Below are 22,312 nucleotides of genomic sequence, written 5' to 3' on the forward strand. Positions count from 1 at the left end.
ATGGATTTCAGGATTTTTCTAGATCTCATGACAATACAACTAGATTGCCATCTGTTATTATACTGAGTTCCCACCAGGACATCCCAAGACTACTCAAGTCATTTCAAAGGTCACCTAAACCAATGACTTTTGAAGTAAAATCTGGAGAATGAGCAAGCAAATATCAGCCTGATATCCCTGTCTGCAACTCCATCATAGGCTATGTCAACCCAACAATCCCCAAGCCAGCTCCTCACACAGAATCTCCCATTGCAATAAGTGATGCCAGCCTCCACTCACTTCCTCAGATAAAGCCAGAGACTCCTCTTACCATTACTCACTACATTTGAGCCATCAAAAGTCCTCTTGTCTGCCCCATCCATTCCCTTTCTAATCCAGGTTACCATTATCACTGATCTAAATAGACTTAAGCACCTCCCTACTGGTGTCCCTGCCTCCCTTTTTACCCGCATATTCCCTGTACCCATACATTCCCTGTACATTAGACCCACATCTGTAAAATAAAGTGCCCCATTTCATCTATCTGTATAGTCTCACTTAACGGTAAAATCCAATGTGTGTAGGTGGATAGAACTTTATACAGTGTGGCTCCCACGTCCTCCTCTGACGTCATATCCTGCAACCCTGTACACGTCCCACCCACAACTGGGTTTATTTCTTGACAGGACACTCTAGCCTTGTTTGGGATCTGGATACATCATGCCCATCCTGAAAGTGGTGTAAGAGACAATTCTTCTCACCAATCTGCACACAGCTTGCTCCTTTCTGACAGTCACATGCCAGCTACTCAGAGCTTTCTATGACCAGCAGTCTAAGCCACCAGACATTCTCCATAACACCTCTTGATTATCTGCATAGATTTCCCCCAATACATGCTTTCTTCTTGTCTGCCATCTCTCTTCCTGCTACAAGGATGCAAGTTCCTTAAGAACAGAGAACTCAGTAGTCTTACCAATGTATACCCAAGTTGTATAATGAGCACTCATTACATGCTTTCAGGTTAAACAAGTAAGTACTAAGCGTGGAGCACAAGTGGGGATGATGCCATAATAGCACCATACCCTTGAATGGCTGTGTACTCTCAGTGCTTCCAAGTAGCTAGGTTTTGGATTCCTAATAAAATTTAGAGAAAAAAAAACCCCAGCTTATACTTTTCTAAGTTCTTTCCGTTTGCTATAAATATCTCTAACTCCTTGAATTCTCTCTTAACTGCCAAAGCTAGAGAACCAACCTCACCACCTAGTGCATCTTTGTTCATGAAGTTTACTTGTTTCTTTGTGAATAAAGATTGAGGAATCCGGGATCCCTGGGTGGCGCAGCGGTTTGGCGCCTGCCTTTGGCCCAGGGCGCGATCCTGGAGACCCGGGATCGAATCCCACATCGGGCTCCCGGTGCATGGAGCCTGCTTCTCCCTCTGCCTATGTCTCTGCCTCTCTCTCTCTCTCTCTGACTATCATAAATAAATTAAAAAAAAAATAAAAATAAAAAAATAAAAAAAAAAGATTGAGGAATCCATGAGTTATGAGATTTAGCACACAAGTGACATAATTTCTGATAGTAATTTTTCACTTTTTCATTTTGAACCAAGTCCTAGAGAGCTGAAACTTCTACATAGGTGAAGTCCTCATATCTGAAATTTTGCCATATTTTATTTTCAACCCACCAATCCATCAACATGTTTAAAACTATCATAGCCATGTCCAAGACTCATTAAAGAGGTCTTATTGGAGCCATTCTAATTATGTAACATATATACAAGGTACCCAAATACATGGACAAATTCATGTAAGTTATAATACCCTCCAAGAGAAACCCTGTAATATATAGATTTTGACTTATGATCTAACATGTGACTATCAGTTATACATAGGAGACATATTTGATTAAATAAGAAAAAATATTTAGACATACTGAAATAAAAGATTGCATACCTCCCTGTAGTAGTCTACAAAGGTGATTTCAGCACCACCTGATTTCTTAAATTTGGTTCTGGGATTATCCTCCCAATTAATAGCATCCACCCTATAGGTTTTGTTGTTATACCTGTGGAATATTCACAATATATGGTATTATTCCTAATGTATTCATAGCATGGGATCAGGCAAGAATTAATAGGCTTTAAATCCTACAGGTAATTGCAGGATATATCAGCTTTATTATATTCAATATATTCACCGAGTTGTACACTCTTCAACACAACCCAAACACCACAACCACGAGCAGTCACTCCTCATGTCCACTCAACTTCCCCAGTCCTTAGATAACTGCTAGTTTAAAGTCCATCCTATACGTTTGCCTACCTGACCTGTTGCATAGGAATTGAGTCATACGATATGTGACCCTTCCTGACTGCCTTCTCCCACTCAGCATAATGTCTTTCGAGATTCATTCCTGCTATAGCATATACTTGTACTTAATTCCTACTTATTGCCAAATAAAAACATAGCATATCTATAATGGGATATATGTTTCAGCGGATGAACATTCAAGTTGTTTACACTCTTAAGCTATTATGAATAATGCTGTCAGGTCTACAAAATTGGTACATTGGCCATAAGTTTTCATTTTTCTTGGGTACATAACCAGGAATAGAACTGCTGGATCACATGGCCACACTATATTTAGCATGTTGAGGAAGTGCCATACTGTTTTCCAAGGAGATCATACCATTTCACATTTATACCAGCAACGTTTGAGGGTTGGTTCAGATTTTTCACATCCTTGCCAACATTTAGTATCTGCTTTCTTAATTTTAGCCATCCTAGTGGGTACGAAGTGCTATTTCACTGTGGTTTTACTCTGCATTTCCCTCATGGCTAATAACATTGAGTATATTTTCATGTGATTATGGATCATTTTTATATTTTGTTCAGAGAAATGTTGATTCAGATCCTTTACCCATTTTTTAAAAGTTATCTTTTGACTTGTACCTGTTCTTTACTTAAATAGATGCAAGTTATGAGATTGAGAGAAAACAATTGCAAATCACCTTTCTATCCATTGTTTTTCACTTTTGACTTTGAAGAACAAACGTGTTTAATTTGATGAAGTACAATTTATACTTTTCTTTTGTCATCCCTTCTCTGTTGGTGTCCTATAAGGGTTTTGCTCACCTAAAGAAGATTTACTCCTATAGTTTCTTCAAAGACTTTTAAACTTTTAACACTTACATTGAGGTCTATTTTGAGTTTATCTTGGAGTGAAATTGGAGTTAATTTTGTATATTGTGTCAGGAAGGGCCAGGTGGATACCCAGTGGTCACAGCAATATTTGCTGAAAGAGTATTCCTTCTCTAAACTGTCTTGACACTCTTGTTGAAAAAAAGAAACTGACTATAAACTGACTTTGGGACTCAATTCTATTCCATCAATCTTTTCATCTGTCCTTTTGCCACTGTCTTGATTACTAGCTTTATATGTTTTGAAATTAGGGAGCAAAAGTCCTCAACTTTACTCTTAAGATGATGTTGCTAAACAACTTTCAATCCACACTCAAAGTGTCTGGTTTAAAGGGAGAGGAAAAAACTAACTTCAAGTGGAAATTTGCCCATAGGTTCTATCTAATTAAGCCCTGATTTTTTTTTAACTAGTTAGACACAAAGCAAAAGAAATTTGGAAGGAATATATTCTGTTATGTGCAGGACAGGGTTCCACAAGATGACTGGATCAGCATTAGGAATTAAGAACAGCGAAGTCTACAAATGACACGTATCCCTCTCTCATGCAATAGACCTAGATGAGAAAAGCATGGACTGACTTGGCCATTGCCATGCCAGGTCAGCTTCTGAACTTTAACTACTTAGTGGTTTGAGAACTATGGGAACATCTTCTCGGGGTGGGGGTGGTGATCAAAGTAATGGGATAGGTTTGTTGTTTTTTTTTTTTTTTTTAAGCAGACTTACAGTGTAAAAACAATTGACCCGATTAATTCTTTAGAAACTTGCTCAACATCTTCCTTTCTGGTTTGTGGATCACGAAGACCTGTTATTAAATCATAAGCTGTTTGCATTCGGAGCAGTTTATGGTTCACATCAGCACAGAGGGTAATGCTGGTTTCATACTCAAGAATAGAAGTAACGTATCCAGGCCAGATGACCAGCCTGCAAATAGAACACGTTAGATGGGATTATCAAACTCCAAGCTCTGAGTATAGAGCAAGTGTCACAGGGCCCTAAAAAGGCACTTGAGAGTCAAGCCGTTTCATCTCTTATTTTTAATAAGAAATGGTCTTTTGAAGGACCTTTCCAATAGAGATTTACCTGCTGTGCTAGTTATACCTAATTTTTGTTAAACCATTTTATCATCAACCACAGGCTTACACATATATACCTACATATGTATGCATGTGAGAATCTATGGGATTTAGATGTATACATTACAAACATTACATGAAACTATTTTATACCAACTTGTGATCGAAGAACTCAGTGGCCTCTTGCTTGTTATAATAGTTGCGACCAACTTGCTTCAAATTCATCTGCTTCAAAATTCTAAAAATTGAAGAATAAGTTTTGTTGAAATAGTATGAATATTAAGCATTTGGTAATACACATGAGGATACATTAGGGGGAAAAATCTGCCAGCAACTTTGTATTACACATAATAAACAGATGTACCTGGTACAAGTAAATTATATTGTGAGGTAGATATTAAGGTCCATTTATCCTCTGTTTTCCCCTCCTTTCCCTTATATACAACAAACTGTCATGGAAAGACCATTAGGATATCCTCCATTCCCAGAAATGAACCAAAACATCTTTTGCAGATGATGTGCCTCCAATTTGGGATATTTGTCCACCACTGTTACTACAAAATAAAAAACCAGTGCATTTGCTCTAGGGAGAAATATGCATAGGCATGCATACTCGATGTATGCTCCTCCTTCCAGGCAGGTCCAGGCACAGGATATGGGGGTAGGCAGGGAGAATACTGAGGATAGGCCACAGAACTTAAGCATGTCTAGGTGAGGGTCAAGTCCCATTTCATCCCCAAGATCCGTTGCCCTCTCAGGATGAGGAGGTGTCAAGAACATGAAATTCTAGGAGCAAATGTCTATGTTCAATGCCACTGACACATGAACACAGTCATATCTCAAGGAAACTAAAGCTTATAAACACACCTTCTAAAGAGAATGTTGTAATAGCGTAAGCAGTCTGGTGAGTTGGGTGAGAGTTCGCTGATGAATTCAATGGTCAGCTTCACAACCTGGTTTTTCAGTAGGCTGACCAATTCCGTTTTCTGAGATAAAGAAAAAACAAGAGGGTCTAGCAGTCCTTCCGAAGACAATAAGCTCATTATTGAACCACAAATCAATAGGTCACCTGGGTATAAAACACACCAGTGTGACACATGCAGGGACAATACAAGACTTATAAGGCTAAAGTGAGGAGTCAGAATTAAACATTTACAACTACTTTTTTTTAACTTAAATGAGCTCCTGTAGATTATCCATTTGGTAAATAGATGTTTATTGAAAAAATATTAAGTCCTTCTAATGTTTTTGCTGAAAGATAAAAACTATTCAATACTTCATCAGCACTTGACCCATATTTGCCTTTGAAAATGTAAAAACATGTATATATTTTGCTCTCAGATTCATTTTAAGCACTGACATAAAAAAAAGCACTGACATGAGGCAGGAGGGAACATCAGTGATAAGCACACATGGCACGTGGGTGTTACAAATCCCATGGGCAAGAGATCTTCAGGTCTCCTCAAATCGTTGTACAAAAATGGTATTTGCTTTAAAACAGTGAAGATGTGAGAGGAAGAGAACAAAGGTCAAGAAAATGTCTAGGGTGACTGGGTGGTTCAATTTGTTAAGCATCTGCCTTTGGCTCAGGTAGTGATCCCAGGTCCTGGGATTGAGCCCGAGTTGTGCTCCCTGCTCAGTGGGGAGACTGCTTCTCCCTGTTCCTCCGCCCTCTTGCTCATTCTCTCTTGCTCTATCAAGTAAATAAAATTTAAAAAGAAAACATCCAATAACAGTACTTAACCGGCAACAGTAGCTTGTGAGGTAATAATAAAGAGCTCCCATCAAATATATGGCACTCTCCAATAAATGCTTTATGCTGCAAAAGCAATTCTGAACGAACTTTTCCATCCTCGATGTCTGGCATGTAGTCAATGTTGTACTTATATGTGACCTGCTGGGGGCGGGACGTCACTCGGAAATGGTTTGTGAATAGCTTTACAGGTCTACCCAGCGTGCCTGCAAAAATGAATTCACGTGTCAATAATGAAACAAGCAGACTGACTGTACCTAAATAATGTGGACATCCCAATACTGAAAGCCAAAGTTAGGCCAAACAAGGATATTAACCACCAAACACATAAACATTTACATACAGCTGATGTCCAGAGTATGTATCATCCATTTAGAGGAGTCCTCACTCAAGCAGACATTTAGAGAGTTAAAATAGAAGATTAAAATATTTAACAAGAGATCAGAAGAAAGATCTCTAACACAAGGCTTCCAACAGGGGGAGTGGGTGGGGAGCCAGAATAATGTAAATGTTGTAATTATGCTTAGGTTTCTTTTATCTAAAGTCTCAGTGCATTCAAAGAGCTGGGTCATTCTGTCTTAGTGGCTATAAAAGGAAGAGAAAAATGGAGAGTCCATCTAGGACTCTCTAATAGTCTCTGTTTCTGCAAAATCAGGTGCCATTACAACAACGTAAGCAGATTGGGAGGTTACCTCCACTCACAGTGATGGGATGAAGTTTTACACACACTCTTAAACACAAACATGCACAGGTTTCACGTGAACAATTCCCTCAGGCTGGGTCGTTAATGGCCAGCATACCTGTCGTGGACTCTCTAACATGTTCCAAGTACTGTCGGGTATCCACCACATGGTCTCGAAAAATGCCCCCAAAATGCTTTCTCTCCTTCAGTGAGGTTGCCCGCAGTCTAGTCGCCAGCTGGAGTTCCTCTACATGGAAACGGATGTGAAAGCCATGAGTCTTATACAATAAAAAAAGGGAGGAAACATAAAACCACAAAGGACAATATTAAACACCAGCTATTAAGTAAAACTAAGTTGAGGTCGCTGGAGTTAGGAAAGTTAGGACTGTCCAACAATCCAAAGGGTATTTCAGTCATTGGTCACCAGAAAGGGGGAATGGGACCTGGAAACCCCTCTGAACAAGAGCCCACCCCACATCAGTGGCCGGCCTGGCCAGCCCCACATCCATCCCCATGGAATCTGCTTTTGCGCCAGACACTTGTCCGGAGTGCAAGCAGAAACTTTGTCCTTAGCCAGCAGCTTTATAGGCCAATCACTTGGCACCTCACTGCCCTCTCAGGAGCACTGGAAAATGCTGACTGAATAAGCAGTTTATAAAAAAAAAAGTGCATGAAATTGCCTTTGATACAAAATAACTGAGATGTTCTTTTTAACAGCTACTGGAAAAGGCTCTATTTTTTAATTACATTGAAATATGCGTACAGACTTTACGAGGCACCATTTGGAGGACAAGACAAAGCAGTCTTTCAAATACCCTGAAAGAGGGGATTTATGAAGATGGAGGAGTAGGGTCCTCACCTCACCAGGTCCCCAACTTCCCTACAGAACTTCCAAACCATCCTGAACACCTACGAATGTGACCTGAGATTTAAAGAGAGAACAGCCGGAACTCTACAGAGAGAAAAGTTTTGGCTTCTAACAAGACAAGACAGGAAGGGGGAAAGGGAAAGGGAGAAAGGGAAAGGGGAAAAGGGAGAAAGGGGGAAAGGGGGAAAAGGGGAAAGGGGGAAAGGGGGAAAGGGGGAAAAGGAGAAAGGGGGAAAAGGGGAAACGGGGAAAGGGGGAAAAGGAAAGGGAAAGGGAAAGGGAAAAGGAAAGGGAAAGGGAAAGGGAAAAGGAAAGGGAAAGGGAAAGGAAGGAAGAAGCCTGGGGCAGGTGGGGGGGTGGGGAGCTGCAGGCCAGAGGAGATGGCTCCAGCCTGGCGGGAAAGCCTGGGCGCCCCTAGAGCCCAGCCCCGGAGAGGAGGGGCGTCGGGCTGAACCCAGGAGGGGCGGCGGAGTCCCCAGGCTCCCGGGGTCACTAGCAGACGAGGCACGGCCGGGGCAGAGCGCCCCAGGCCCGCGGGCCCAGCTCGGGACAGCGCTGGAGCCGCAGCGGCGGGGCCTCGGGGAGAAGCAGGGGGGCAGGCGGGGGCTCCGGGCGGGCGGGGCGCTGCACCTGCTGCCTTCGGGCGCCCGCCATGGCCCCGGGAGCGCGGTGCAGGCAGCACAGGCCCCGGAGCCCAGGGCCCGGGGGACACGGCCGAGGTCCTGCCTCCCCCCGGGGCGGGTGGAGGCTTCACAACTGCAGAATTAAGATCTCATCAGGCTGAAGTTAAAAATCAATTAAATGAGGTGCAATCCAAATTGGGGGTCCTAATGGCAAGGCATAAGGTGCTGGAAGAAAGAATGAGCAACACAGAAGACTCCTTGATGGCAAGGAAGGAAGCTGAGGAAAACAGAGAAAAACAATGAAAGGACCACGAGGAAAGGTTAAGGGAAATACATGACAGCTTCAGAAGGAAGAATTACGTATCACTGGGGTTCCAGAGAGCACCCAGAAGGACAGAGGGCCAGAAAGCATATTTAAACAAATCCAAGCTGAGAGCTTCCCTAATTCAGGAGGGGAATAGGCACTCAGACCCAGGAGATAGAGTGGTCCTCCCCCCAAATCAATAAAAACCGTTCAACACCTCAACACTTAATAGTGAAACTTGCAAATTCTATAGAAAAAGAGAAAATCTGTAAAGTAGATAGAGGCAGCAGATTCTTAACGAATATGGGGAGAATTGTTACATTAATAGCAGACCTCTCCTCAGAGACCTGGGAGGCCAGAAAGGGCTGGCGGGATTGATTCAGGGTCCTAGATGAGAAGAACATGCAGGCAAGAAAACTCTATCCAGCAAGGCTCTCATTCAGAATAGAAGGAGAGATAAAGAGCTTCCAAGATAGGCAGAAACTGCAAGAATATGTGACCACCAAACCAGCTCTGCAAGAAATATTAAGGAGTATCATAGGAAAATTAACATGCTTCCAGAAAATTTGTTCAGGTTTAAGTGAGCAGTTGAGATAGAAATGATTTATATATGCTGTGATTTAGTCTATGGGTTTATTTGAAAATTAGTCACCATGCAGTCTGTTTTTATAGTGTATGCATAATGATTGTACTATATAGGAAGGATGACGTGGTGTTACATTATCCCTAATAGGAACAACGCTTTTAACTGTTAAAGAGTAATCTTGCTTTCCTCAGGAGGGGGGAAAAAACCAACTCTACAGAGCTCCAGACATTCTGTACAATCCCTTAGAGGATGGGGCTTCTGCACACACTTTTGGTCAAAGAAGAGACTAAGGGCACATCTTTTGAAAACATTCTAATGAAATGACTCATAAACCCATTCCACCTATAACTGTAATTTAACTCAAATACCAATAACTAGAGCTTGGCTCAGCAGGGATTCCTTAGAGCGAGGCATAAAGCCTTGTGAAGGAAGCTGGGATATGCCACCCCAAAATATATATGTATATATATTTTTGGGAAGAGGAATCCAGAAACAAATCTTAGTGTTAATGTCTTCCCATATATTTACCTTTCCAGTATGCCGCCCTTGGTAGTCTAAAATTGCTTTTCTTTAGGCTATCATTTTTTCTACAAATGTATTATTGTTCTTTGCTGAAGACGCTATAAAGCCGACAGTTTTAAGCTGCTGCTTTGAGTTCCTCTTTATTTTTGATTTCTTCGGTGTGATGTGCACTGCAAACCTTTATAAATTTTTTCTTTTTTTTTTTTTTTTTTTTTTTTTTTTTTTTTAAATTTTTTATTTATTTATGATAGTCAGAGAGAGAGAGAGAGAGAGGCAGAGACACAGGCAGAGGGAGAAGCAGGCTCCATGCACCGGGAGCCCGATGTGGGATTCGATCCCGGGTCTCCAGGATCGCGCCCTGGGCCAAAGGCAGGCGCCAAACCGCTGCGCCACCCAGGGATCCCATAAATTTTTTCTTTTGATGATATCCTCTTGGTAATGAGTCCCCCCGGGGAGAACCTAAGATGGGTAGATGTGGAGTTTAGCCTCCCCCAACACCAGCACTCATTCTAGTTGTATCCTCATTGGAAGAACGCAGGCAAAAATGAACTCTTTGCTTGGTTGGCAATTAGCCTGGGGCTGGCCATCCCAGAGATGCAGCTGCCTACATGAGATTGTGAACTTATTGCGTCAGCTACACTGGTAGACTTTCTCCTAATATACTGAACACTGGAATCCTCAAATAAAAACCCCAAAAGATCCAAGGTCTTTCTTTCATGCAGAAAGGATTCTGTACATCAAGAACCAGGCATGTTGAGGTTTTCAACCTAAGAATCACTTGCTTTACATGGCGGTAACGTGCTTTTTATATGAAGAAATAAGAACCATTTACTTAATATCATATAGCTAGTTTTCTATCAGATTATCTTGTTTCTCACGAAACAGATTTTATACCATCTATATTTAAAGCAGGCTATTGAAAGAACTTCAATCCTATTCATCAATTACTGCTTTTTGGATTGATACTTAGTAGATAGGAATTCTTTCAGAAATTACATATGGCACATAATCCATATGTCACTGTTTTTTGTGAATCTGGGTATCTGGATCTCTCAGACATCCATCTCCAAGTATCTCATAGGCCTGGATTTTCTGTCCTTTTTCTCTCTGCAGCCTATATTCCTGCTTTTAGTTACAAAAGATATAAGTATCCCATCCCTGATTCTTATATTTTAATCAGGTAATGATTATTGACTATCAAATATTGTCATCAACAACATAATGTGTTCTATTTGCCCCTTTCCAAAGACAGATCTTAATAAATTACAAGTAAATAACAAGAACACAAGTCTCATTAGTCACAGTGGTGCTTCACAATTAAACACAAGATGTATCATCAATAAAATTCATGTTTTTCCATATTAACTTGAGAGGGATAAATTGTTCATAGTGAAATATGAAAGCAACATATGGGGAAATTGACAGGGCTGCACCGGTTAAACAAAGTTTGTTCAAATAAAAAGATTAAATCATAGATTAATCTGCTTAGAAATATGAAGAGGATACTTAGTATTTACATAGCAAATGATAAAACTGACATAGAGAAAAAGTCATTTGTACAGAAACTTGTAAAGAGCTTGAAAACCTGTTATATACCAAATATTGTTAGGTCGGTCATTTCTGAAATTTTATATTTAAAATTTTTTTGTTATTAGACACAAGTGCATCAAACACAGCTTTGACAAACAATTGTTTAGCAAACAATTAAAATGTATGTGATCCTATAAACAACATCTAGGCCAAGAAAAAGAACATTGCCTTACTCAAGAAACCCTCAAGCAATCACTTTCCATCATTCTGCAAGAACCCTATCATAACTTAGTAATAATTTCCTTATTCTGTTTGTTTTACTATCAGGTGTACATCCCAAAGAATGAAGTTTAGATTTACCTGTTCTTAACTACCCCCCCAAAAATCACATTATATGTATTTCTATGTCTTACATCTTTATCACAATTTATCATAAGATGCAGTTATGTTCTTGAGTGTGGTTGTGGTTAAATTATTGTTATAGGTCTTAATTATAATATTGTAATGATAATACCACACTCTATGCATTCTGTTGTTGAAAAATGTTTGGATATTACTCCCTACTGTCAAACTATTTTGAACAATGCTTTTCTGAAAATTATACATACATTTGGGTACATGCGGATATGAGTTTCTCAGGGGTTAAGATACAGTAGGTCACAGTTTATGTTTATTCCAGTCCTACGTAGATTAAGAATAAAGTGCTTCCCAAAATGTTGGTATTATGACGCTATTTAATTTAAAGATAAATGTTTTATTTTTGCTTCATAAATAAAATTACTATAGGTTTGGGGAAAAAACTTTAAAATACAGACTACAGTTTCTTTGTATATATTTTACTAAAAGTTAATCTAAACTTGTGGAATGATGGATAGTTCTTAGGAATATGTATACAAAGTTGATCCATAATTGAACATGGTTTTAATGCCAAAATAAATTAGTAAAGACGTGATCATTTGATTCTTATGTCTTTGTTTTTTATTTGTTTATTTATTTTTTATTGGTGTTCAATTTGCCCACATATAGCATAACACCCAGTGCTCATCCCATCAAGTGTCCCGCTCAGTGCCCGTCACCCAGTCACCCCCACCCCTTGCCCACCTCCCATTCTACCACCCCTTGTTCGTTTCCCAGAGTTAGGAGTCTCTCATGTTCTGTCTCCCTTTCTGATATTTCCCACTCATGTCTATGATTCTTATGTCTTTGAAATGTACTGTACTTACCCCAGAAATTTCTTTCCGAAAAGATATAATAAATTATTTAAAGCATTTAAAATTTTTTCTCTGTGCATTTCCAAATGGGCTTAACTAGGAAATTATTCAACTTTTTCAGAATAGCTGACATGATTAGCTCTATATGATTTCTGATCACTTAAAGTTTGGTAATTTAAGGATAATTTATAATTCTCTAGAAATCCACAAGTTTCTTTAAATTCAGATGTTCACTTATATTTTTATCACAAAATTCCTTCATCTCCCAGGGAACTACCAATCAAAGATAGAGTCAAGGATATATTTTAATGTAATTATAAAACTAAAGGTTCTAGTTTTACAACTCTAACAATATTTATCAAGCGAAGTGAAATAGAATAGTCAATAAATTAGTCTACTAGAATTATTTTAGATTGACAGATGATTTAATTTGGTATCATATCTCAATCATTTACATATGCACGCATGTGTACATGTATATATCAAAGAATTAAGTCACAGTTCAGTGTTTTGATTTTATCTTCATGAGAGAGCTATAGACTATACTCTTGAACATCTACTTAACTTGAACAATCTACTTAAATAAACTGACTCCTCTAATTATTTACAGTATACAACAGTATTGTCCCCTCTATGTTCCTTTTATGTAAAATCTATGTCTAATCACTGTGCATAAAAGAAAATGTATGGTACAGAATTTGATGACAGTGAAAAATAAGAAGTTTAAAATGATCCCTCCTGTCTAGACACCATTTGAATCGTAGGCACTTGTTGTGGTACCATGTCACTGTCTTGTCAGCAGGCACAAATGTCTGATGCCAACTGTCATTTCATTGGAAAATAATATCCCTTTAAAATTTTTCAATCAAGAACTTGCTGAAATTTTATTTTATTTTTATGTTTATTTTTTTTTAGAACTTGCTGAAATTTTAGGGGAAAACATCAGAACATGGTTCTTCCTTTAAGTACCAATCAATTTTCAGAATAACTCCAAATTTCTTAAAATTGTGTCTGCTTTTATTTAACATATAACTTTACTTTTATAAATCTTTCTTCTCTTACATATGACTCCCCAAGAATTACATCTTTAGTCTTCTGCTTTTTGAATATAATATATAGTAATTCCCAATGAATCACTTATTTCTCTACTTTCAATTTTATACTTAAAAAATAATTGGGAAATTTAATATAAAAATAAGCTCCTTTCTAAGGCCATGTTTGCCTGTTTTGACACCTTGCTATATGTTTCATCAATTCCTTAAACTCAACATGTGGAATTGGACTAGAACTTCAACCTTGGTTAGGAGGAAATAACAAAAACAAAACAAAACAAAACAAAACAAAAAAACCTCTTCTGTGTTAAACAATTAGACAGCAGACAAAACATAAGTAACATTTTTCAAATACTGGACAACAAGCAACATAGGACTATGACCCCTGGCATAAGTGAACCACAAAAAAGATGAGCCCTTCAATTGTACCAAACAACAAAGGAGGGTTAGCTGTAATGGAATCAAGCCATCTTGCCAAGTTGCAGAGATAGAGACCAAATTTTGGGAGCAGTCAAGAAAACTAGATTTGACAGGTCAGAATAAGAGAGCGGAGTGGGTAGTTGCAGAGACACACAACTCTGTAAAACCTCAAAGAATCTCCCAATTCTGTCACTGAGTATTGCTCTGTACATTTCATGAGAAGAAAATACCAGAAGCCTTGGAAAGAGCTACAGGAAAGGAGTAGAAAAGTTCCTGGAGCTCTCACAGGGCTGAGGATAACTCATGTGTCCACTTGCCAGTGTGGAAAGATCTAGTGATACACAGGGCATTAAGTAGAGTCCTCAGGATACTGCCTTAGTTTTGAAGCTAAATTAAGTATAAAAATTTCCCAAGACTTTTCTTACCAAGCTTAAAAACAAAGGACTTGGTATATTAACAGAGCATACATTCATGTAATTGGATTGCTAGAAAATGAAGGACACAGAGTAAGAACAAAATATTTGAATAACAAATAGCCAGAATTTTCCCAAGTTGCTAAAAAGTATATACACACAGATTCAGGAAAAATAAGAGTCCAAAGTAGTATAAAACAGTAAAGCAGGCTACGGAGCCTGGCTGGCTCAGTCAGTGGAGCGAGGGACTCCTGACCTCAGGGTTGTAAATTCAAGTGAAATATTTGTAACACATATATGTGATAAAGGACATGTAAGTTGAATATCTAAATAATCTTACTACTCCTTAGTATGAAACCAAGTAACTTAATTAAAATGGGGTTTTGATTTTATCATACATTTCACCATAGAAGATAAACGAACGGAAAATACACAGGAAAGGACGCTCAACATCATTAGTCATTAGGAAAACACAAACCAGATCACATATGATAGCACTACATGCTCAGCAGAATGGCTGAAATTAATAAAACCAATAATACTAAGTTTTGTTGAAGATGAGGGACAAAATGATTGTAAGAAATGAAATGTGCCACTGCACTTTGGAGAGTGGTTTGGCAGTTTCTCAGAAAGTTAAACTTGACTTTCCTAATGATCCAGCAATTCCTCTTATAGGCACTTACCCAACAAAAATGAAAATATATGTTTACACAAAGAACTATATTTGAATCTTTAACACAGCTTTATAAATAATAGCCAAAACCTGGGCATAAAAACAAAGTGTAACTATTTTTACATCAGAGAATACTGCTCAAAGGTGAGAGGGAATGTACATTCATACAAAAGGCAGAGGAAATAAGAAGGTAGTAGGGAACATTTGAGTCCACAGACATCACACAGACAAAGACATATGGAGGGGTGAGAGGACGTGGCATTCAGTAAGTACCTATTAGATAATTGGATAAGTTACTGTTTCTCTTGTATTTGAGTCATTTGGTTTGAACATTGAGTCAGAAGATACAGGCAGCTCATGGTGGGATTCAGAATCTGATTTTCTTGTAATATTTATAAGTATTTTGACAGGGTAAGGAAAAATCTTGCACAATTGTTATGATGATTAAGTGTTTAACTGTGAAGACACAACAGTGTCTGGGACAAAGTAACCACTGCATAAATGCATGCTATTGTAATTATTAGGCCAAATAGATTTGTCTTTTAGAAAGATCTCTCATCCCAGAGTGTACAGGACACGTATGAGTGGATGCAGTTACACGCTGGGAAATAGTGGCAAGGCATTTTCAATCATTTACAATGGAGATATTGAAATCCTGAAGCATCTTCTGTCTTGCCTGGACACCTGGAATGTTCATCATTCTCTCCTGCTATGGTAAACTATCAAATCCTATCAATTTTTCTAGATGCATGTGAAAGTTTATATTTTTCAGTGAAGCTCATCTACACCACCATAATTTCAACATCATCTCTCCTTCGTAATATTATTCCATTGACTCGATACTTTTAGTGTTTATAACTCCATCTATTATATATATAATTTACATATTGATGATCTCGATCCAGTGACATAAGACAGTAAAGTAATGATTATGTTATGAATTCTAATGATTATGAACTACAAAGCAATGGCAGGTAAAACTTTTAAAATAATTTTCTTTGAATAAATTAATTGTATCCACAAAAATATTTAGATTTTCAGTATTTAATTTAAAAAAACCTGCCTTTTTCTCAAAGGAACAGCATTGAATTAGTTATTATAATGGAAAAGAAAAGAGTAGGTGAACTATGGATAACAATCAATCATTTGAACTAAAGTAATTAATGATTTTGATATATTTTCATCGATAGAGAACAGAGATTTCAATAGACTGAAGTTTCCTTAAAAAAAAAAAAAGAAGGGAACCCTGGGTGGCGCAGCGGTTTGGCGCCTGCCTTTGGCCCTGGGCGCGATCCTGGAGACCCAGGATCGAATCCCACTTCGGGCTCCCGGTGCATGGAGCCTGCTTCTCCCTCTGCCTGTGTCTCTGCCTCTCTCTCTCTGTGACTATCATAAATAAATAAAAATAAAAAAAAAAAAGATGATTTTAGTCAAGTAAGTCAGGTGAGCTATAACTGCTATATAATTCTAGAAAAAAAATAATGAATTCAAGATTTTTAATTTTTAAAATGTAGTTTGATTAAACAGCAATTCTGGCACAAATATATTTGTTATGGTAAAATACACATACAATTTACCATTTTAACCACTTTCAAATGTGAAATTTAGCATTTACTTTACATTCACAATGTGTGAAAACCATCACTTCTATCTAGCTCCAAACATTTCTATCAACCCCGAAAGAAACCAACTATTATCTTCCCATCACTTCGTGCCCAGCCCAGCCCCTGGCAACCACAGATCTTCTTCCTGTCTCTATGTATGTGTCAGGGTGGATTTTTGATATAAATGGAATCATATAATATGTAACTTTTATGACTGGTTTCTTTCCCTCATTATAAAGTTTTCAAGCTTGATCCGTGTTGTAGCATGTGCTAGGACTTCATTATTTCTATGGCTGAATAATATTCTTTGTATGTATTATGTCACATTCTGTTTATCTGTTCCTCAGTTGGTGGATATTTGCATCCTTTCTACCTTTTGGCTATTGTGAATTTTGCTATGAACATCTACATACAATTTTTTGTTTGAGTAATAGTTTTCATTCTTTTGAGCAGATACCTAGGAGTGAAATTGCTGGGTCATATTGCCATTCTCTGTTTAATTTACTAATCATAAATCTTTCTATTAAGATGTATTCTTTGCTGTGTTGATATTATGGCTAGGGAATCTGATAGAGATTATATATATATGTGCAGGTACAACTTCACATACCAATTATTACTGTAACATATAGAGAGATATGTATCACAGATATGTGTATACATGTGTATATACATATATATGTCATATATGATAGGCCTGAAAAGTAATCTATGTTAATAGAAAATGTTTTCCTCATAATATGTATTATTAACTATAATGCTATTGATTAATGACTATATGCCAGATTTTGTATTAAGTACTAAGATTTTGAACATGAATAAGTCACCTTATACATGGTTCTTGCCTTAAAAAAATTAAATCTAAATGAATACAGAAAAAAATACAGGAGAGCTAGGGAGAAACGAAAGGTAAGTCTGATCCATAATGGGACAGATAAAAATCTTGTATGCGTTTAGAATTGAAAAACAAAATTTATGTGGCCTTTCAATCTGAAGATGCTTATATGAGGGGAGGATCTATTTAATAAGATCATTCTATTGCCAAGTTTCTAAAACATCAAGAGCCAGGGCAAATGAAAGTTGGATGGCTTTGGAAACTAAAATAAACTAGCAAATTGTACTTACTGAACCTGGATCCAAACTGTATTCTGCCAATCTCCTCTGAAGCTGGGAACTGACTTTTCTGTATACTGGTTTCCAACATGGAATCACATTTCAGTTAGGTCCCCACCCAGATGGAAGCACAGATGCAGTAGTGGCTGAAAGATTCTTTTGAAACTAATAAGCTGGATTTCCTTGAGATTCAGGAACACTACATGAAAAGGTTTCCAACTTTGGATTTCTCGCAACTTTGTATCTCTCCTGCTGTTCCCTATGAAACTAGGAGAAGATACTAGAGTAGATTATGTGGTTCAGATCATTTTACCACCCTGGTGAAGTTAAAATCCATAGCAGATGGATTTCAAATAAGCCTTCCACCTCAATACTGCATCTCAGTCTTCCAATCCAGATGTATATATTAGTACTCTTGATGCAATCACTAAAAGAAGTACTTACAGCTGTATAATCAGCTGCAAAATAACTTGGTGTAATTCACATGACTGGTTTATTTATTTATTTTTTAAGATTTTATTTATTCATTAGAGACAGAGACAGAGACAAGAGAGAGAGAGGCGGAGACACAGGCAGAGGGAGAAGCAGGCTCCATGCCAGGAGCCCGACGCAGGACTCGATCCCGGGACTCCAGGACCACGCCCTAGGCCAAGGGCAGGCACTAAACCGCTGAGCCATCCAGGGATCCCCACATGACTGGTTTATGACCAGCAACATCTCTGTCAAAATGACCATTGTGTGACTATTTAAATATTTTGGTTTTACTAGATTCTTCCCCTCAGGTGTTTAATAACTATCAAACAAGAATGAAGAGCTGGGGGGATCCCTGGGTGGCGCAGTGGTTTAGCGCCTGCCTTTGGCCCAGGGCGCGATCCTGGAGACCCGGGATCGAATCCCACGTCGGGCTCCCGGTGCATGGAGCCTGCTTCTCCCTCTGCCTGTGTCTCTGCCTCTCTCTCTCTCTCTTTGTGACTATCATAAATAAATAAAAATTAAAAAAAAAAAAAAAGAATGAAGAGCTGGGTAAAATGGTGAAAAACTTCAAAGAGGTGGCCAGCATCCCTGACTTGGTTTATGTATACAAATTCTGACATGGGGGAACCCTGGGTGGCGCAGTGGTTTAGCGCCTGCCTTAGACCCAGGGCGCAATCCTGGAGACCCAGGATCAAATCCCACGTCGGGCTCCCGGTGCATGGAGCCTGCTTCTCCCTCTGCCTATGTCTCTGCCTCTCTCTCTCTCTCTGTATGACTATCATAAATAAATAAAAATTAAAAAAAATTAAAAAAAACAAATTCTGACATGGGCATATAATAAATAAGTAGCATCTATAAGCATTTTGTATACAGATAGAGAATGTTGCTATTACCTGTTTATATTTTTTCTTTCTCTTGATTGAATGAAAGTTACTTAAGGAGAGTTTGTTTTTTTTCTTTTTTTTTTTTTTTTTTATCCCAAACCCCACAAAAGTCCAACCTACTGGTGATAGATAAATGATCAATTAAGAATGAGTGAATTCAGATGAAAATTCTAGGTATCTTAATGGTTTCTAGTGATGACTTTCAGGTTCATGTATCTAAACTCTTCTTTCCATTTTCAGACAACATGCTATTTATAATGGGCTTATTCATACTACATTGATATTAATCTTTTACCAGAATGATTTAATCATTAATGATTAAAAATGATTTTTTTGTATAAAACATTTAATGTTAACCTACAACACAATGGGAACTTTTATGAAAAAAATTTAAAGTACACTAGATTTCTTCAGTAAATTATCACGTAAACTATTCAGGCGCAGTACCAAGTTGGGACACTGCATCTTTTGTGGAGGGATTTCCTGTTTGCTGCATTCCTCACAAGTCCTAAAAAAAAAAAAAAAAAAAAAAGGAAACAGTTGCAAAGTGGAGCTCCTTGTTCAAGCACCAGGTAATACTCCCCTGATTTTTCATTCTGGGGGTTATCACTCTTTCCTCCCACAGTCATTTTCTGAAACTCTTTCCTTGGCCTTGGCACCATTAGCAATTTTCATAATGACTGCTCAGCTGAAGATTCTAGGTTCCTTATTATTTTTTAAGAGATATTCTCTGATCATTTTTTATCCAAACATCACAGTGGAGGCAAGCAAGGACAAAAGAAGTATTTGCTGCAGGAAATTCTGCAGAAGTGGAAGAAAAGACCAGAAATGCCCCACTAACTGCAGAAATTCAACGGACTCCAACTGGGTGTCTTTGCTTGGTCATTTCCCATGTCATTCAGTTGAATCTACAACGTCAGTTTTGGGATGCAGAAGAGAACTTGAAACAAGTGTTTTTTTTTTTTTTTTAGGCTGATGGCTTGCTGTTTGATAAACAGCTGAAACAACCCGGAGGTGATCTGGAAATGAGCGAATCCTTGCAGATCATCGGCTTCTCAGTATTTTCTCCCTTGCAGGTCCCATGGAGTTCCGAGGTCCTTGGGAGTAACAGATTGTACTGGCTTTAAGTGACAAAATGTGCATCCTTCCTGGAGGAGGAAGGGAGATGACACCTATGCAGCAGCCCTACGGTAAGGAGACAGGAATGGGGTCTGAGCAAAGCAGGCTTGTTTCCACATGGACTAGGAAGGAACATGTGCTTCAGATAAAACTTCCTGAAACCTAAAGTAAATGGGTAGGCCATCCCAAGAACCGTACCGACATACACTTTTTCTTAACAGTCTGGCATCTGACCTCCTTCCCTGAACAAGTATTGAAAGGCCAAGAGACATAACGTGCACGTTGTAGAATAAGATGCAGACTGAATTAAGGAAAAAGTTTTACAACTTCCCAAAGATGTGTGGGCAAAACACCCAAAACAATACCCAACCTAGAGAAGGCCCTTAAAATCCTGCCCTTCTGTGTACTGCCGGGGAAATAGCTATGAGTTTGACAGGGAGGGAGACTCAAAGTTATGTGGGAAAATTCCTCTTTGCATGGTTGTAAGCATGAAGCAGACTTCACATAAGGCTGAATAGAGAACATGCTTTATCCTGGTATCCATTCCAGATACCTTTCATGCCAATAGACAGTGACTTCCCACTCATCTGGCCTTGAGGCAGCAGTAAACAAAATGGAATAATCGGCAGCGAGGAGCAGAATTAAATTAAATTTTCCTAGAGATGGTGTTTTAGACATCTGTGCCAAGACCACTGGGTAATTCCCGGGCTCCCTAGGTGGTGCCTTGTGAGGTTCCTTATTCTGTCCCTTACCCATGTTTACCCCAACCAATGTGGGATGCAGAGGAGAAGCCACGTACATCACTGCTACCTAAAAGAGAAAGAGTTGCCCTTAGATTTTAGGGAAGCAAGAGAGAAAGCCTTTGGAGACTGCAAATCTACCACGTTATGTTTTATCTTGATATGAAGCCTGGCCTCAAAGCATGCTAGGCTCCAGTTACTTCAGTAGGTTGCTGTGTTACAAGTCTGCACCAGTCTAGCTATAGAACACTTTGGAATATTTGCCAGCTCATGCTGACATCTGTTAATAATACATGGCATGACCCATGTACCCATTACCATAAACTCAACCAAAGAAGGGACATCCATCCAGAGGTTAAAAAACCCCTATTACCTCAAAACAGCAATAGAGGGAGAGGATTAAAACCTGCCTCCAGCAGGTGGCTATATCAGAAACTAACTGTACCTTCCAGCAGTTTACACACACCTGGAGTTCTGTCTTGGCTCCCTTCAAGGTTTCTAGTTCTATCCTTGAACCACCACCACCACCACCACCACCCACTTCTCCCACTGATACAGGCAGGGCACCATCATGGGGTTCTGCTGGTTCTACCATTGACCCTGCTAGTCCTTTGATAAGGCACCAAGATTGGCAATTCAGGAACACTCGGGGCTGGGCAGGAAGAGCACGTACACATCAGAAGAGGAATGAAGAGCTGCTATCCTTTGGTTCAGATTGCATAGTAACCATCTAGTACAGATTCCAAGGGACAACTGCAGTTAATGAGTATACACAGAGTTCACACTGCATATATGGGGATATCTGTACAGAGACTTTGTGGGGCAATGAACTCCAGATTTCTCCCAATACTCCAAGCGAGGCGCATAGATGGTAAGAAAGGACAGCAAGAGTTGGACAAAAAAGAACAACCTCTCTAGGAATGTGAGAGGGACAATGGCAAAAATAAGCACAAACCAGCCCAGGTCACCTTTATTACACTCTTGTGGGCTAAGGAGCCCAGAGCATGAATTCATGGGCTTAAGAATTGGCTCTTTATCAAATAAAGTTAAAAAAAAAAAAACCCAGCTATGTTGTGGGACTCAGGAAATTTAACAAAACCCCCTACCCCTGGACAAGCAGAGCAGGACTGACTATTTTGGGCTGCACCCACCTTGTGCTGACCTGCTTATTACTTAGGGGCACAACATTGTCAGTCTCATTCCTTTGGTCATTACAAAGCAACAAAAAACATTTAGAAGTTATTCATAAAATGTGGGAAGTTCAAGGAACATCTCTCTTCTGTGCCTCTTCTCTGGTGGTGGGAGAAGCAAGTCGTCAGGAGATGCTGCAGTAGTAGCTGGTTGATAGATGTTTTTTTCCACTTTTATTTTTCATAAAAGCAAGGATGAATGAGAACTAGTGGGAATGTCCCCTTCCCCAGTTGGGACAATGACTGGGTCGAAGTCCTTCGACCTTTCTTTGGAAGGTGTGTGGTGCAGAGGCAGTAGGG

The 22,312-nt window shown here is 38.9% G+C and overlaps 1 protein-coding gene across 1 annotated transcript in view; it reads right to left on the bottom strand.

The window, feature by feature from the left end:
• Window positions 1-1,784: 1,784 nt before the first annotated feature.
• LOC140597587 (piwi-like protein 3) overlaps window positions 1,785-22,312 on the bottom strand; it is a 40,088-nt gene continuing 19,560 nt past the window's right edge. Inside the window, exons 3-8 of the mRNA XM_072746434.1 lie at window positions 6,805-6,933; window positions 5,996-6,210; window positions 5,119-5,237; window positions 4,409-4,489; window positions 3,902-4,099; window positions 1,785-2,043 (exon numbers count right to left, since the gene is read on the bottom strand). Coding sequence (XP_072602535.1) covers window positions 1,902-2,043; window positions 3,902-4,099; window positions 4,409-4,489; window positions 5,119-5,237; window positions 5,996-6,118 — 663 coding nt within the window. The 5' untranslated portion in view covers window positions 6,119-6,210; window positions 6,805-6,933 and the 3' untranslated portion in view covers window positions 1,785-1,901. The remainder of the gene's footprint in view (window positions 2,044-3,901; window positions 4,100-4,408; window positions 4,490-5,118; window positions 5,238-5,995; window positions 6,211-6,804; window positions 6,934-22,312) is intronic.

This window comes from Vulpes vulpes, unplaced genomic scaffold (assembly GCF_048418805.1).
Source record: "Vulpes vulpes isolate BD-2025 unplaced genomic scaffold, VulVul3 u000000807, whole genome shotgun sequence".
Lineage (NCBI taxonomy): Eukaryota > Metazoa > Chordata > Mammalia > Carnivora > Canidae > Vulpes > Vulpes vulpes.